Source organism: Empidonax traillii, unplaced genomic scaffold (assembly GCF_003031625.1).
Source record: "Empidonax traillii isolate 1590-97213 ecotype Southwest subspecies unplaced genomic scaffold, ASM303162v1 scaffold14:size4059594, whole genome shotgun sequence".
Lineage (NCBI taxonomy): Eukaryota > Metazoa > Chordata > Aves > Passeriformes > Tyrannidae > Empidonax > Empidonax traillii.
The window spans coordinates 3,196,027-3,214,737 of NW_020955207.1; the positions used below are offsets into that span (position 1 = coordinate 3,196,027).

Consider the following 18,711-nt stretch of genomic DNA (forward strand, 5'->3'; position numbering starts at 1 on the left):
CATATGAAATAGTGGCTTTCATTAGAAAAGGTAATGGAGAAGCCAACTATGGGCAAGGAGCACCATTTTTGAAACCACATTTAGCTGTACAAAAAAAGGAAGCTAAAAAAGCAACAGAATGGAAAAGAACACATTAGCATTTCCTAAGTTTTAACATACTCTCAGAAAGAAAAAAATATCTCAACCTGTTTGGTCAATACGGAGGGATAAAAATCTGAAAGACCACTCATTTCTAGTAAGTAATGTGCTGAGTAAAGGTAAGAACGGCTTATTGAAACAAGTGGTTGCCAAAACGTACCTTTCTGCCTTCTACCCAATGCCCCCATTCCCCCAGACAGTATTTTGCCTTTTTAGAAAGGCAAAATATATATACTGCTTGGTGGAGACCAGACAGACAGTCAGCACACACATCCTGACCAGCCGGAGAGCATGAGTGTATTGGCTGGGCAATTAGCACACTTGTAGCTCCAGACCAGCCTCAGGATATATTGTCTCTAGCTGGGTTTATTATTTGTTGAGATATAAAGGAAATGGGACACAAATCCATAGGAAACCAGGCTCTGTTAGTTCTGGTGCTCATGGAATAGCTTGTTTTGTTTTTTCAGGAGATCAGAGCAGTCAATTGAAGTCCAAGATGTCCAGATGTCTGGTCACACTCTTCTGGGCTTGTAGGTAGTTACGAGTGGCCAAGAAAAATATACTTTAAATTATAACTAAAATTGGTTTGGACACTTTCTAAGCAAGGAGAGGGAGGAAAAAATACAAGTTTACCAGTTAAGGGTGTTCTGATTGCACATCCATAATTCAAAAATATCTCAGTTTTTTAAAAATAAAATGAAACTTTGAATGCAATTAGCCCATATGCTGAATTAAGCACTAAATCAAACAGAACATATTATTAACTTTTGAAAACTAGCTACAGAACATGCATAATAGAATTTCATTAGGTTTTCTGTAAAAAATGCATAGCCATAGAGTACTTTCCTCATAACTACTGCATAGTGCAGCTTGATATAATACACATTACAAGGTGTGGTGTCAAAAACTCCACAGGAGTCTTTATGGTCTATTTCATAAATAAAATAGGTATTCCAATTTGTCCAAATAATATTTATACAGTAGACCATCACAGCTGAAATGGGAGGTAAATCATGAACAGTATTCCAGTATGAATACACAATTGCAGTCTTTTTGTTGGTGTATTTCTCCATGGCAAGGAAATAACACAGGTAATGGGGGCCTATGAAGTCCTTTCGTCCCACTACATGCTCTCACAGGTACCTCCAATGCATAACTCCTTTTTTTTTTTTTTTCTATAAAAACACATAAAAAGGATGCAGGATCAAGTGAAGGACCAGGTGAAAGTACTAACCTTTCACTCCTAAGGCTGGGTCCAAATGTCCTTGAATTTTCTTTAGCTCCATTGATCATTTTGTCAATTAAAAAAAAACCTGCAGAATGATTTGTATTGTACGAAATTTTCTGCCCCAAAAGAGGCCTTTACTGCAAAATTAATCATGTGTACTGCTAGACCTATGATTATAGTCCACTTTGAAAAAACTTCATCCACAAAATCTCATAATGACTTGGGTAAGATTGTGTTAAGATTATTAGTGATCATGATTTAAATACATCTATATGGTTTCAATAGGAAGTTTTCATACTGTGTGCTGTAATTTCAGCAAGGCCTATCAATTCTTCCTTGTCAAGAACAAAGACTTAACCTTCACTGCAAATTCCTGTCTTTGTCTGAAGCTGAGAGCAGTCTGTTAATGTTATTTGAACTCAGGTTTAATGTTTTCTTATTTTTAATATGAAAATGACCTTGGTCTAACATAGGATTACTAATTTATGGAATTGACGTCAGTGGTGATTTTTCTAAATCAAACCCAAAAGAGTACATTTCATTACATTTTTTTACAGCAGCATAAACTAAACTGTTGAATTTTCCACTGGTATGACCACTGTGTTTAATTAGTGATAACTGTACGCCAGCCATAGAGCTTAAACAGCAACATGCCAAAACTAACTCCAGTTAACTTCAGCAACAGTGGACAAGAGACCCTCCAGCACTTAAGGAGATGAGGTACTTTTTCTCTCTGCAACAAACTACTTTGAAAGTAATCCTTTGATTATTTCTTTTTTCCGTTTAAAGTGTATTCTTTCACAACATGACTGGTTTTGACCCACTTCATAGAAACTGGCTGCTTTTTAACCATACTCAAAGCTCTCTTGTGTACAGTATGTTCTTGTACCTCCCTATGTTGTTTTTACTTTGGAAAATTAATATCTGCTGGATCACCAGAAACATTTGGTGTGCTAGTATGTGGAAAGAGGATCAACATGAGTATGTGAGGGAAAGAACTGTGCACGTATATCTTATCAGAAATTGGCTGAATTAGCAAAGTTCCTAATTACTACCTGAGATTGTGATCACCCCTGAAATCCCTATGCCTTTTGTTGATCTTATGTTGTGATGAGATTTATAGCAGTTCTGGTGAATTAGTTCCTTCCATTGTTAAAGTGCTAATGTTCAAACAGATAGCAGTAGCCACCACTGCTGTATGACAGTGGGTATTTAAGCTCCTTGATTACTTTACCTGATAAAAGCTGGGAATGCCCTTTTAATTATAAAAGCTTAGAAACAGCTCTCCCTCAAATGCTAAATGGGTCTATAGTCAGACAAATCTCAGGACCCCTCTGTCTCATGGCAATGGCGGTACAGCCAGTGCAATGCCGACAGGACCCACAAGTCCCTTGATCCCTTCTCATCAGGGAACAAGGCTGTTTATCCTGAAGGCTTTGGAGAGACCTAAGAGCAGTCTGACAGCACTCAGAAGGAGGTCACTGGAAAGATGGAGCCAGGTTCTCTACAGATCTGCATGGCTGGAGGACAAGCAACAATGGTCGGCCCTTAATTTCACATTGTGTAATCATGACTGTTCTCCTCTTATATCATCAAGAAGTTCTGAATTTTTAGGTAACCTCGTTCATAGATGAATTATTTTTACTTTCAAGAAGTCTGGGTTTTGCTTCCTTCTCCCATGAAACAATTATCAAAGTCATCACTCTGACAGTACTTCTGAAGGAATCACTGTACTGTCTTCTTAACCTCTTACAGTAGAGGGTCTCCTGTGCTTTGAGGGAATGGCTGGCCCCATTATTTTCCTCCACTCTCATATTACAAAAGAACATGTGAGAAAGGTTAAGTGATACTGAAACAAGAAAAGAGGCAAGATAGAGATCGATAAATCCATGACACTAATGATATGTCATATTTGAGCAAAGGTCTGTGCAAATTTCTTCTCCCACGAAACTGACCTATCATAAAAACTACTGCTGGTCAATTCAGTCCTCTTTCATTTCTTCCTCTGCTCAGCATTATTTCAAGTGTTTGCAAAGTTGTCACTTGTGTGTAATTTCATTTTGATAATGAAGACTTGCAAATTAGATTTATTTTATCCCAAGTTACACATTTCAAAATAATTGAGCTGCTGAGTGTAAAGCCAGATATTTAGCATATGGAATTTGTGCAATTCAAGAAGCACCCAGAATTGAGCCGATCAGCAAAACCATTTGATTTTAGATAAAAGAACAGGAACACTCTCCTTAAAAACCAGTTCCTTCTCTCAGAAGCCTTCCTATAGATTATAAAACCTTATTTTAGAAGTCTTTCCCTACTAGGTAAAATACTTAAACATGTTCTGAAGGAAATACGTAATGGTATCCTGTTAACTTCAGGGAAGACAGGTCTCCCTGTTGACCTAAACAGACTAGTCTAAAGGTAAGTATTTGTGCTTTGCTGACTAGGAGAGAACACAAGTGATACAACAATTTAATGATTGTTCCTGAAGTGAAGAGTAAAGGGATAAAAAAGGAATAGTTGAACCAAACAACACAAAGAAAGAAAGATAGTTGTCTATTCTACTTTCCACTGCTGCCCCAGACTGTTTCTCAGATTTCTGTACATCTTTTTCTAAGTCTCACAAATCATCTGCAAAGGTGTTGGATTATATATACACATAGCTGGACTGTTAGTTACAGGTATAAAAGGGACTCAAGTCATAACAGTTATAACTCTATTAATTTTTGTGTTTTATTGCCTACTAATTTCACAGGCCAACTATATCCTTCAAAATGCAGCACCTCAGTTTAGAAAAAACAGTGTCATTTTGAAAAAAATAAAATACCCAAGCATTTTATTTTAAATTTACAGATTTATAGGAGGCAAAATCCATGGCCAGCAATAATCACCTGCCCCTTAGCCGCCTCTAATAAGAAGGCAGAAAAGTAGACATACTTCTACTATATTTATTTTCTCAGAGAGAATAAAAAAGAATTTAAAGAATGTGAAGAAAGAACTTACTTTCAGTGCAAATAGGACAGCATCCTTTTCTGTTCAGGATTTTACCCTAATAGGGAGAAAGACAGGCTGATTTAATGAAAGAGTTTTTGGAGCAATGACTGCGTCATGTTGTAAGACTGTATAAGCCCTTGAAAATGGTTCAAGTTGTGTTTCAACTCAGTGCCCTGGTTACAGCTTCAAATATCAGGTGCTAAAAACAGACAGAACTATTCAGAGAGCTTCCTGGCAGCCTTATAAGAAATGAAATGCTAAAAGGGTTCTCTGTTACCACTTTTCTCTTTAGAGAGAGTGTGAGAGAATTGACTAGTCATTGGGTTAGCAAGATTGCTAGCTTTGCCCCCACCTCCCCAAAACATAAATGATACATTTCCCATGCATTCCCTTTTAGTCATGACGCAGAGGCAATCTGCGCCATCCCAGGCCCCTCCCAAATCATTCGTTATTCATATAAAAAGGAAGGGAGGGAGGGAAGGAGCAAGGAAGGAAATGAAAGGAAGGAAAAGGGAGGAAGAAAGAGAGAAAGAAAGAAAGAAAAAGAGAGAGAGAAAGAAAGAAGGAAAGAAGGAAAGAAGGAAGGAAAGAAGGAAGGAAGGAAAGAAGGAAAGAAAGAAAGAACTGATAGAAGTCTAGTTTGGCTAAATCTTATCATACGTCCACCAAATCACATAGACCTATGTCCCCAGTGAAGTAAATGGGCAGGCATCCAAGGATGTGCAACATTTAAAAGCAAACAATTTGGTCTCATCATAGCAATATGGATAAAGGGTTTGAGTATTTATCTACCCCTCTGCCCAGGTCAATTCCACTTACAGTTGTATCTTATGCAAGGATGACTAGAAGCAGAGACATGCCTCTGTGTGCCTAAATTCATGCTCCTTTTCAGTCTTCATCAACTTAAAAAATGTTCTATCTGATTTTTTTTATTTATATTCCCTAAAGTTAACCATCAAGCTAGTGGATACACCTGGAAAATTTCAGCCTAAACAATGTGTTTTTCCAAGCAAAACCTGTTGTTGGTTTTAACAGAACTTATGGTGACATTTGAGCTCACACGTGTTCCCATACAGGGAAGGAAGAGGCATACAAAGCTTTGCTGCACCTCAGCACTGACCCTTTGCTCCAACAGCAGTTGAAAACAGAGAAAGTCCCCTCTGTGTGATTATTGTTCCTGTTCCCAACCAAGCAGGTGAACAAGGTGAGGCCAGCAAGAGCAAGAAAATGGAGCTGTGCTATCCTGTCCGCTCAACAGCACAGAAAACTTAAGAACACAGAAAAAAATAGGTGGCAGGTCTATGCAGAGAGAAGGGAAGTGGGCAAAACCAGCAACCCCTATTGCTTTCTGCCTTGCTTTCTGCCTACAGTGCTGCCGTGCTTTGACAATATGCAGGGGAGAAATGAACTCTGAGTATCTGCTGGCAGACTGGAGTGGAGCACACTCCATCCTGCCCTTGCTTGATGTACATAGAACGAGTGCTTGGTGATGAATGCACTTGGGCACATCATCCACAAGGCACAGAAGAAGCTCAGTGTAAGCTTGTCTTCGAATGTGCAACTCCATGAGAGCAGAGCTGATGCACATCTGGACTTGAGAGAAGGGCTGGATCAGAGTTTCACTGGCAGTGTGGGCAGCGCTTAAGATGTTTGTGAGACAACCAGGCCCCAGAGCAAAGAGAATAGCAGAGGACCCGGCAGCAGCAGGGAGGCCTATCCAGCACCTGCTAGAACAAAACCACTTAAAGGAGGAACCATTAAAACCACACAGAAATAGGGAGCTTGGCAACACATATTTCTATGAACGGAACACATGCAGCTGAATGCCACACACTGCACTGCACAACCCTACCTCGCCGTTTCAATAAAAGAGTTGAAATCATCAGCCAAGATGGAAGTGGCAAGAATTCAAGTGAAATTGGATTCTCCAAGGCAGCCTGCTGAGGCTGGTTACTTGAGCCACCATGTTGGCTCGAGATCCTGTTTTTGTCTTGGAGAATAAGGAAATCCATTATTGCTAACATGTGCTGCAAGAGTTCGTTAGCATTGAGGGTTCCCTTAGGAGTGGGCTAAGTGATGTGATCCCATTTTTCCCTATGAATATTTATAAGCAGACCACATTTGAGTCTATTTATTTTCTGGGATTTTTCTTCTTTTTTTATGAGGTTTTCAATTTTAATGTCTGAGGGTTTTATTTTATATTTTTTTGGAGGCAAAACTAATTGCTGAGGGGAGGGGGTTGTTTAGTTGTGCAATAGCAACAGCTGTTGTTTTTTTGTGCCTCATTTGGCACTAGAGTAAAAACAGCAACTTTTTGTTTGTAATAATAACAGATGTGTATAACATTAAATGCAGTCTGTGCTAGAGATGGGAGAGTGTGTTCTGAATAAATTTTCAGCTCACTTGAAGTTCATGGGTTCAAAATTTACCCGCAGAATCAAACTCTGCAAATGTCTTCACATTCTGTGAATACAATTCTATTAACTTTTGCCTTGGAGCTCACAAGAGGCTGCATGCTGTAAAATTCACCAGGCTCTCGTCTAGCAGTACAAAAAGAGACATGTTCATGATGACTGGTCATTACCGTAGACTTAAGATGTTAATGAGGAATGCAAAGGCACAAGGAGAGGGGGCAGGTGAAAAATTGTAAGGATGGGTAATCAGAAAGGAGATGGCACAAAGCAAGAAAAAGGCTCGAGCAGAGCTAGGGCAAGTAAATAGCAAGTTAGGTATAAAAAGTTCTAAAGGAATCTCTGAAACTCAGTCTTGCCAAGTGTTGAGATTACTCCCTTTCTTTAAAGTATTTAAGCATGTGTTTAAGTTTAAGCACACGTGGAGGGCCCATAATTAACTAACTTCAGCAGAACTGGACACATGCTTAATAGATTTGCTGGATGGGGGCCAGCATGTACCACACCTTGCAGGCTGACACTCCAGGTAACTTGAGAGAGGGAATATCTATTTGGAGTCAGTGGTCAGAAGGTAAGAAACAGTAACCACAAACCACAAGGCTCACTAGAAGTCCAAAGAGAACCAATTTTAGTATAAATGTGACAGGCAGGACTGAATTTGTGAGAAGTATTGCCTCTGCTGCAGATGAAAAGTAGCTAAGAAAGATATTTCCTGTGATTACTGATACAGGATTAAATGCTCCAAAAAGAAAAGAAAAAAGAAACAGAAAAATGTGCCTAGCCCTATGAAGAAAATTGAAGAAAAGGCAGAGAGTCTTCAAATGTCTTCTGTGTTAGCTTGCAACCAATAGATGGAATAATACAAATGGTTGCACAGTACTGGAAATTTCTGCAGAATCCCAATTTGAAACCCACCCTTTCAAGAAATAATTGGCCAAAATTTATGTTGAAAAATAAAATAAAATTCTATCACCAAAAACACCCACAATATCGTGCAAAGAGTATTAAGAATGCATGGTAAAACATTTAAGCCATGGAATAATATTTTAAGTTCTTTGTGAATCTTCAATCCTTTCCCGATCAGTTGTCCACAACATAATACACTTTTAATGAGATAACTTTATGTGACCTGACATGTGAGGGACACTAAACCACATTTTATTCCACAGCAGTCTCCATAGTCAGTGGAGAGTGCTTACTGTCAGAAACATTGTGAAGAGAGAAAACAAATGGAGAGCACACCACTACAGTTTGCAGAGGCAGCGGCATAACTATGCATGATATCCATACTTCCAGTATTAGAATCACTAATATATCTGTATCATGAATAATGTGGTGTGCTTAATTGATGTTTATAAAATTGTGACAGAAAAATCTCATTAAAGAGAGTGAAGCAGAGATGAAAAGTAAAAGATTTAATTCCATTAGCATACATTATTTGCTTTAAAATTACTTGGTACCCATTTGGAATAGGAAAAAAAATCTTACTCTAGAGTTTACATTCTTTCTCCTACTTGTCCTTCCAATTTAGCTTGAAAGTGCAGAAATGCAGTGTATACCTGAGGAGGAGAGTGGGTTTGCTTGCAGCTTGCATTTAAAGGCAGGGAGCAGGGTGATTGGTCAGATACTGGAGCAAATGGTGCTGCAGGGTAACAAAGCTGGTCTCTTCAGCCCTAAGGAACCAGATCTTGTCTGAGGACTCACCTCAGAGGCCTAGGGCAGTTTAGGACTTCACGTTAAACTTGAAACAGATTGTGTAGCAACACTAAATGAGTTTGTCGGTCAGTCACTTATGCTGCTGCAGGACTGTGGATGGTGAATTTTTATCCACCGCTATTTTCACTTTAGAAGCCACTTCAGCTGGTCACCTCAATGCTCAAATTTATATATGGACACTGCTGAAGTGATGTACTTCACTGAAGATCTATATTAAGTCATGGTAACTACTTTATCTCAGAAGCATCTTAAACATCTGTAATACATCAGCACAAGGTAAAAATAAATGAGATGCAGTGTGTACCAGGTTCTCAGTCAACAAAAAATTTGAAGACACCTGAGGAGCCCAAACTCTTGCTGCTTACACCATGAATGGCCTGAAGGTAGAAAACCTCATTGCCATGAGCCACATCACATTCCCCGAAGAGCAGCTTCGTTTGTTCACGCTTCCTAATGCGTATGCAGCATCTCATGTGAGGCCCAATAACAGGAGAATTGCCCTCTGCAGGGAGTGCCAGAGGATGTAAGCATCGTTCTTTAAGCCCACTGTCACAGCAGAACAGGGTACAGGTACAGGCTGTCTATTCTACCACTGCTTCTGGCTGTCAGAAGTTTACATGTATAAAATTTTACAAACTAGAGTTTGTCATTTAAAAATTTTGTATCTAGGTGTCTGTGACTCACATTTTCCCCACTGGCTTCCAGAATGGAAAAGAAACACTGAGAAGGTGTAATCTAATGACTTGGCTCTCTCTTCTGCAGTTCAGCTCAAAGATCTGCCCCTACATGAGGTGCTATTTAGAGCTCCCTCTTGTGAAAGCTTGAGCCATTAAAACAAAATAATTTGTCAGAGTCAGAAATCCAAGAAACAAAGGCTGACTTTAGTTCAAGGTTTCAAGTAAAGCTAATTTTTGAAGCAATTGAGTAAAGTTACAGTGACACTCCTCTTTGGGTTCACTTCAGACTTTCAAATAAGAAAATACTCAGGCCACAACCTTAGATAAAACAGCATGGCTTAGTTGAAATCATTTACTTTGTCTAATTTACATTTTCAACTCAGTATTAAGCCTCACATGCACTCATAAACTACTGTGGCTTGCCTTAAGAATATGCATGCTTTTGAAATATTAACATAGTCATCTCATCGTTTTATAAAACTATGAAATATAAGCGTAAGGGATGTTCCAGTGCAGATACTTGGGACAGAGAAAGTTAAACGCAGAAGGAGAAATGGATCAGAGACTCTTCAGAGCAAGGACAGAGGTGGAAAGACCATATTCAGGATCACAGTAGCACACTTTTGGGGAATGTCAACCTAAATTAATATGCCAGAGTATCCCTTCTTTCCAAACTGCATGCCCCACTGCCTTGCACACACTTCCAAGAAACACTGGAAAAGATAATGGTGGAGAAAAAAAAAAGAGAAGAAAACTCAGTTCTTTTAAAAAACTCACATGAGGACAGCTGCTGACTGGAATGCACTGTTTCTTGCGACACTCTGTTTTGCCTTTCACACAAGCACAGATGGTGCAGTTCACAGAGGACCACATCTCTCCATCCTGCAAGAGGGAACATAATATAATATCAGCTGGAGTGGCAACAGGAAGATATTTCAGCAATGTATCATTGCACAAGAAAGGATGACTTTCCCTGTTGGCACTGTCTCATTGTTTAGTCTAAATTATTTTGAGGTGTCTGTCCATGGCCAGTTGGATTTAAGACAAAGATCAAATTCAGCAAGGTTTTCTTCTCTTTGTCCCTCTTGGTCAGAAATTCATTTTTTCAGGGCTAACCTAATCACATTTTCATTTTTTCATCAGTGTCCTGTTTATTTGCATTGTTTTCTCTCTAATAAGCATCTGACATATGATCACACCTACCACAAATTTTCATTTAAACTGGCATAATTAGAAAAACCTGATTCACTCGGTTGAGTGAAATCTATAGGTTGTTGCAAGTGAAAGTATTTGATTAAGATGTCAGCATACAGTGAATTTACTCCCAGATGCACCATCATTTTGACTTAGGGCAGGAATGGTTGAATAATGAATTCTAATTTAGATTACTACAGCACTTTTACAGATATTTGATCTGCTAAACATCTGAAAAAGTTTAGAAGAGATACAGTGCTGAAATTCTCAAATGCGGAGCAGGTAAGACAGCCTATGTATGGCTCTGAAAGTATTAAGTGCAGAGCATAATATGCATCATGGTCTTGTCCCCACTTGGGATGAATTGCTTGTGGAACTGCCCTGGCTCCTTTTTTACACGCGCTGCATTTGCCAAGTGTGGTTTCTAAAACATTCTGTCTCACCCACTTACAGTCTTGTGCTAGTCCACTTAGAGCCAAACTGTGCATGTTTTCTGTTTACAGGGCTGCTGGGAAAGAAGGGTGAGGATAGACCGGACAGGAACAGGCAGCTCAACCAGACAGCTGTGAATAATTACGTGCCCACCTCAACATGATGTTCTGACCAGAAAGAAAAACAGACCATATCTGAAATGCAAAGGAGCCTAACTTATTCAGCGCAGCACGCTTGCCCAAAGGCCGTCTCTCTTCTGCTTTTTGTTTCTAGGGCAATGTTACTATTGCCTAGTGTTTCTGATGTTCTTGGGTCTCTGATGATCATTCACCAGGCAACTATTAAGGTACCAGAATACATCACATCTGACTGCATGTAGCTATCCTGAATTTTTGTCTTGCAGCTGGTTTTGCACAGAGGTGCAAAAACACATTCACTGTGTCCACTCTACCTGTGTTAGAGAACTGACTTCAACAGAGCGACACTCAATTTACATTTTTGCACACGAGGCCAGAAATGGATGTGCTGTCTCGTTATTTTTTCACACTCCATATAACACTAGTAATATAATAAAATCTTCACAAGAAGCAGAATATTTTAGTTGGGTGCCTAAGAAGTAGACATTTGTTCCTGAAGCACAATGGCGCCAGTGTGAAAGTGCCAATCAGATGGAGTATAGTCTCAGTGTACAGTAGGTTCACATGTAATTTCCAGAATAAACACTTCAGCTATGTACACAAAAGATGGAATAAATGGGAAGCAATTCTGGCTGAGCAAACCAAGTATTCACAAAGGACTTAACATTTGATCTGATTCAAGGGTCTCTTAATTCACAGATGGCCCACGAGGTGACAGAATCTTTTTCTGACACAGTGTGGAAAAGAAGCTGCACCACTTGGAAAAACAACAGGGTCTCAGCAATAGCAGAAGTGTTCTGCAGGGAATCCCTTATGATTTGAAAACACTGGGTGAGACTGGCGTAGGTAAGTGTTACTACACGGCTATCCCAGCATAAGATATCAGTGGTGCTGTCCTTAGCAGAGGGGTGAGATTAAGTAAATTGAGTAACTTTCAGCCAAGAAGAACTTCACAAAGCTCCTGTTGGCTCAGCTATGGAAAAGACTTTGGTCCAGTAGATTAAGCCTACATGCCACTCAGAATATCTCCTCCATGAATATCGGTGTTTGTTTGGGAAAGCAGAGCATTAATATCTCTTACTAAAAATGCATCACTTGTCATGAAACAGCAGCTTGAACCTCCACATATGGAAGGGGAGGCAACATGTAACATTCAAGGAGGAGCTATAAGCTTTAACTGCTGTATATCAGCAGAGTTTACACAAACTCAGGAAAAAAAAAAAAAAGCAGATGGCAAATTTTGCAAAGCTTTGCCTCCATCATCAACCAGAATGGCAAGGATTCAGCTAAAAAACAAGCCACATTTCTAATCTACAGCAAAATCATGCTGTTTTGGCTGTTACAATGACATCTACTCTTGAACCACACCTGAAGCTTTACCTGGAAGATCTTATTGCCAAACTTGCACACTTTTACTTCCTCAGGAGGGATATATGAGACACACTCCTTGCAGCAGTGGTCTTTGTTTTTATTGCATTCACCGGAAAGTAAGCACCTCTTCTTACATATCACTGTTGAATCCTAGGTAAAAGGATGAAAGGAAATCATAAAATCATCACCAAGGTGTTTGTGTTCCTGTGTGTCCTTACAAAGTATTCCTGCTTGTTCATTCATTGCATCCACCCAAGCTACAGCCCAACTGCTTTGAATACATCAGCTCAGAGAAAAAAAAAAATTATTTATGGATTAAGGGAATCTTTCATGGTCTATGAAGCTAAAGCTCAGTTTGTACTTCTATTTGCCTGCAAAACCTTACTGATTTGGTGACATTTTCATTTTTTGCCTAGATGCAGAAGTGGAAGTGGTCACAGTCATGTTAGGGAACTAAATAAATATCACTGCCATTCAGCAGAGATGTAGCAATTCATCATCAAGAAACTCCTCTTCCACTCTAATGCAAAGTTAAAGAGGATCATATAGTCTGAGTAACTTTATTTTGCATCACACAGAGTCAGGCATCACGTCTCAGCTGAGGCAGTAACCTTCTAAACTTTCCTAGCAGAATTGCAAGTGCTCTTCAGATCATATCCTCTTGGACCACACAAGATGCCACAGAACAGTATCAGGCTTACAGTTCCACAGCCCTACAAATTACTGCTAAGCCAGACAACCATCAGCACACAATATCAAAGCACTATTGACTTACCTTGCATGTACACACTGTGCAGTTGTCATAAATAAATGAGGACCCATTATCATACACATTGCTGTGAAAGAGGCAGCTTCCAAACGGGAGGTCAAACACTTTCCTCTGTCCTGAATATAAATAAACAATAATAGAAACAGAATGTGGTTGAAAATACACCATATTGTCAACAAAAATAGAAGAGCTTATTGTCACTAGATCAAATTCATGTGCAATGTCATTTGCTATGTTTCCACTTCGGTGTGAAAAAAATATGTACTTTTAACAGTTCACTGTTCCTTTAGTACACATTCATCTGTACAAATCCTACCGTGGGAGGGAATATAAATATGATTTACAGCATGTTTATATTGGAAAAATCTTTCTTCTCCTTCTCATCATAAAGTGCACAGTGCAGCTACATGAATAAAAAGTAAGCACTGCAAACTCTTAAGGTAGGCACACTTAAACTAGTTTAAACAGTCTTCAACTCAATGCAATAACTTATCAAATAAAGCAGTCTTAACTGGTTTTAGCATATCTACCTCAGGGGTTCACAGCAGCCTAGCTAAATCAACTCAGTGACACTGATGCAAAAAAAACATAGGTGTTGTCCAGTCTCATTAAGATAGCTCAGTGTACCGTGTTCACACAAGACTGCAAGAAATACAGGCATTTGCATAGTTTATGAACAGAATGAAGGCAATAGAAGATATTTAGTTTCCATAATTCGTAAAATATTCAGGCCTAATGAGAGTGAGGCAAGGGTTTGGAGCACTGTACAGGGAAGGCATCATCAAAATCAAATCCTTCCTGAAGTCCTGCTATTCTGCAAGCACTTGCAGACCCAAGTTGCAACAGAGTTTGTGGTTCTTTTAAGCTTCTTTCGTTCTTCAGCTTCTTTCCCACTAAGTTATTTTAAACAAGTGACCATTATGATACATACACGAGCTCTTCGCAGAAACACTACACTTACTTTGCTAATTTTGAATTGCCCTGTTTACTTTTGCCAGCAGCCAACTAATAAGTTCTTTTATCAGTGCCTGTCACTTTCGTAGATTATTGTTTCTGAGGTCTAATGTTTAATAGAGATCAATTCCAAGGCAGTGAATGGCCACTACAAGTACATACATGAAGTATAATTACTAGGCAAACACTTTAGCTTTTAAACCATCAGGTTTTGGCATACTGTGATTCCTTCCTTTTTAAGTAACTCTTGATAAATGTAGAACATGTTATAAGAAAAAGATTCCATTTTCTTTTGAGATATAAATAAACAAAAGGATAAGCACACAGCAAAATCCATTGGATTAGCCTTGAGTTTTTACAAATCTAATGTTAAACAAAAGTTAAGAAATAATTGCTTTTGTTCCGTTAAACACAACTTGAACATCTCTCTCTTGCAAATTAGCTACTTTGAATTAATCTGTGCTTGCATAGCCAGCCTTCCATTTACTGGATGTGCATCTTCCTGAAAAGGCTTGATTTCACTTGCAGGACTGACATATGAAATCAGTTGAGGACACTTGGTAGCCCTAAAAGGAACTGCTCTCCATCCATGCACCACTTACGGGTAAAGCCTAGCCATGGTCCCGCCTGTAACAACACTTCTACTGCTCCATGTGGGGCCAGGACTTCAATAGCATAGCTTGTGTCAACAAGTGAACAAAAGTCCAGCTCCCTCCCACACTATCTTGCCATGCCTTGCAAACCACTCAGCACAATTCCGGGTGGCCAACCCAGTTCAAATAGTTGGTAAAAAACCACTGACAAAGAAGCTACCGCTTTAAAAGATGTGGTGATGAAGATATTTGGCTTAATGGTTGGCTTTGCTGGCTCATAACCACTAGTTAAACTAATAATTCAAGTCCCAGTAGACTCCACAGCATTCTTCTAAGCTATATAAGCTGAGTATTAGGAATTCAATTGCAGGGAGGTCCTCCACATGATACTTTAAAAACCATGCCTCAGCATCCCTGGAAACGCTTCCCTTTCCTGACAGCCATGCAGCATGCTAATCATCCCTGGCTTTACTTCCACTCCAAAACTTTTAACACTTCCCTGTGAACAGACATTATCTATTCAGAGGTATATGAAATGCTTTAAAGACTACATAAAATGAAATTGACCATTATTAGTGAATTTGTTTAATTCTTAGAGGGGGAAAAAAAGAACCTGTAGAAAGATCCTCTTGAAACAGTCAAAAATTAAAGCTGCATTTCAAATGCCTAGATCAAGGAGGGGAAAGTTCAGCTGAGAAAAGCATGGGGAGGAGAGGACAAGGGGAGTTTACAGAAGGAAAAGAAAAATGTCCTCAGCCAAAACAGAAGCTCAGCATTTGGATTGTTCTCCTCTCAGTTCCATTCCTCTACTGCATTACTCTCTGGTCCTACGGTTAAACGGTCCAGGCAGATATTTATCTGTAGCACTTCTCAATTAGCAAATAAATAAATTCAGGTGTATTTCCCTGGAACTCTATACAGCTTGCTAACTTCAAGGCCAGACCTCTCTGTATCCCTAACCTAGGCCTGGAAACAGACTTTGGATAATAGTAAAGATGTAGTCAAAATTATAAAGTTTCCGTTGAAGAACTGGGAGTTATTGGGCTCTCAAAATTTTCCAAACCTAGTTATAACTTCATGGAGCAAATTAAAACTAACTGACTTGGTAGGATGTAAGTAGTCCTTGTTTATGAAATAGACAGAATGTTAACCTCTGGGATCTGTGCCTTATTTTGTCACTGCCTTCTTTGTCATGACTTGGAAGAACTAGCCCTTCTTAGAGGCCTCTGACTTATGCCTTTAAAATGTGGTGGAAAGATATAATTGAAAATATTCTTGGATGAAACTGAGATTCCACCTTAAGAAGGCAACCACGAGGCTGACTCCTGGGTCCGTGGCACACCTCTGACAACAGTTTGCAAGAATGCAATGTCAGTTCAGAAGTTTCCTCTGGCTTGCATTTCCTCAAAACAAACTCAAATGCTCACATGAATAATAATACAAGAGGGCAAGGCCTTTCTCTTGTGGCAAACTCCAAAAAGCAGCTCCTGCCTCAACCTCCTTTGTAAAACATAAAACAAAGGTGGGAAACATCTCTGTATTTGTCCCTCTAAGCAAGCCAGTTGGTCTACATTCAAATGCTCTTCTGAAGCTGCTTGCTTAGTACCACCCATCAGAACCCTACACACCAGCCCTGAGTACCTGTTCAAAACGTGTACATTATAAATTCTACCGAGCAATAGAGTCTGTTTCACCTCATAGAACCTACCAGTATTGTGAAATACTGGTATAAAAGATGCTATGTACAAACACATCATATTAATTACAAAATTCCTAGGGAAAAAAACTCACTCACCCAAGCATTTGGGGCAACACTGTCCAGCAGGAATGTGACTGAGGTGCTGGGGACATGAGAGAATGGGGCAGACTTCTTGGATACACTGTGTCCTGCCACCCTGAAGGAAAATAGGCTCAGTTAGAGAAAAAATTAAAGCAAAATATCAAGTAGATGTGCGTGCACACACACAGACTGGTAACAAGGTCTTGAAAAGCCTTAGACAAAGCTAACAAATTTCTGCTTGCATCAGGCATAGGACCTGTTATAGGACACCTGTCCTTCAGGACTTCCTACATTGTTTGCAGAGACCTTGAATTATTCATTTTTTCTTTAAGCTCTCAAACAATGAATGTAATAGCTGAAGAAACACTGTCTTTTAATCTTATTTTTTGGTGTGGATATGAGAAAACCAGGGAAAATAAAATCATTATCCATGAACCTTTCCGGATGTTCAAAAAAGTTACTAAGCAATTTTTAACATTATTCTTCATCTCCTGTGTCGTGCCCTTCTAGGCTTGTCTGGGACAGGGATTAAGCGCTGAAGCAAGATGAGAGCAGGTGTTCTTCCACTATGTCCATGACCTCAGAAACCAAATAAGCCAAAATCACTTAAGAAAGCACATTCTTTTTAGCCTCCAAGTCCAACTATGCAAACCCAGAAGGTCTGCTTTCCTCAGAGGACTGAAAACCAAGAGGGTATCTGAAATTCTGAAAATGAATGAGGAAAGAAAAAAAAAAAAGAACAAAAAAGGCAAGCTAGACTGGATATATCCTGGTGTATCGATGAATACCAGAAACAGAGGCAAAGGCAAAAGCACAGAATATATATCTAAGATTAAGTCACTCAAAAGAGATTTTTGTTCTCATTCTGCTCTGTTGCCGAACTACTTCACTGTGCTTTTAGAATACTGTGTTTAGCTCTAGACCCCATATCAACATGTGCTCCATGTGCTCATGAGAGGTCCAGGTTGGCAAACTTCAAAACTCAGTCCATCCTTGTCTTAGCAAGGAAAGTCAGTTCTTTTCATCTTACTGTCTTGCCTTATTTATCACTCAGAGCTTCAGGATCATCCCAACAATAAGCTTTGTGTTCCTGAAAGCTGTGATTGAAGACTTATGAACAGTCTCCTCCCACTTACATGCTGGATGGCTCTGGGGGTTCCCTGGGGAAAGATGGAAAAAGCTGTTCATTTTGAAGAGCTCTGTGCCTGAAATGATCGTGTACCATTCCACTCCTAATGGCCTCAGTGAATCACCTAAAAGCTTTTACATATAGGCAGACCCACGTATACACTGTTACATAGAAAATAACATGCTGACTGTACCCCCATTCTTTTCAGGCACTGAAGTCTACCTGTCCCATGGGGCTACCAAAGCATCCTGAATGCACATGGCTAAAGGACTGCTCGTAATTCTTTCACTGCGGCACACAGAAACACAGAGTTTATTGTAGGCTGAAATGACTGCTCTAAATAAAGGGTCAGACCAGAAACTTGACAAAACGAAATTAATTCTTCACTGATGTTCCTTAGTTTGCTCAGGGAATACCTCTATGAGAAGAGACACAGGTGCAGAATGAAAGAATGGCTCTTTGAAGCAGTGCCATCTCTCATCCCAGGGAAAAAGGCTTTGAGAAGACAAAGTTCAAACTTCAGAGACAGTTCAGAAAAAAAGAAAGTAGGGCACGGAGGCCTCAGCCAGTCTGGTGACAGGATGAGGAATATATCCATGGAAGTAAGAAGGAAAGGCTAAGAGAATTGGGATTGTTCAGCCTGGAAAAGGCTTCAGGGTGACCTAATTGCAGCCTTCCAGCACCTGAAGAGAATGTACAAGAAAAATGGAAAGAGACTATTTACAAGAACATGTAGCGATAGGACAAGGAGGAATGGTTTTAAAGTGGAAAAGGTTTAGATTGAACTTTAGGAAGAAATTCTGTACTATGAGGGTGATGAGGCACTGGAACAAGTTGCCCAAAGAAGTTGTGAATGCCCCATCCCCAGCAGTGTTTAAAGCCAGGTTGGATAAGGCCTTGAGCAACCTGATCTAGTGAAAGGTGTCCCTGCCCATGGCTAGTGGGTTGGAATGAGATGATCTTTAAGGTTCCTTCTGAGACAAGCCATTCTGTGATTCAGTGAAGATAAAGCAATGCTCCAACACAGGTGAACACAGATTCTTTCTTGCAACCTTGCCTTTGTATTTAATACTCATATATCCTATGGCTCTGCAGAACTGTAATGGAGTTTTGCTCCTCTGACAGATTGAATCAAACCTCAGGCTTCGCACATTTTTGAAACGTTTCCTTTTCAGTCTCTTGTATAGATAT

General features: G+C 39.5%; 1 protein-coding gene across 1 annotated transcript in view; it reads right to left on the reverse strand.

The window, feature by feature from the left end:
- Positions 1–18,711, reverse strand: part of BMPER (BMP binding endothelial regulator) — a 150,313-nt gene that overhangs the window by 57,227 nt on the left and 74,375 nt on the right. Inside the window, 5 exon segments of the mRNA XM_027892182.1 lie at positions 4,367–4,412; positions 9,939–10,043; positions 12,305–12,445; positions 13,071–13,180; positions 16,407–16,506. Of these exon segments, the coding sequence (XP_027747983.1) occupies positions 4,367–4,412; positions 9,939–10,043; positions 12,305–12,445; positions 13,071–13,180; positions 16,407–16,506 (502 nt within the window).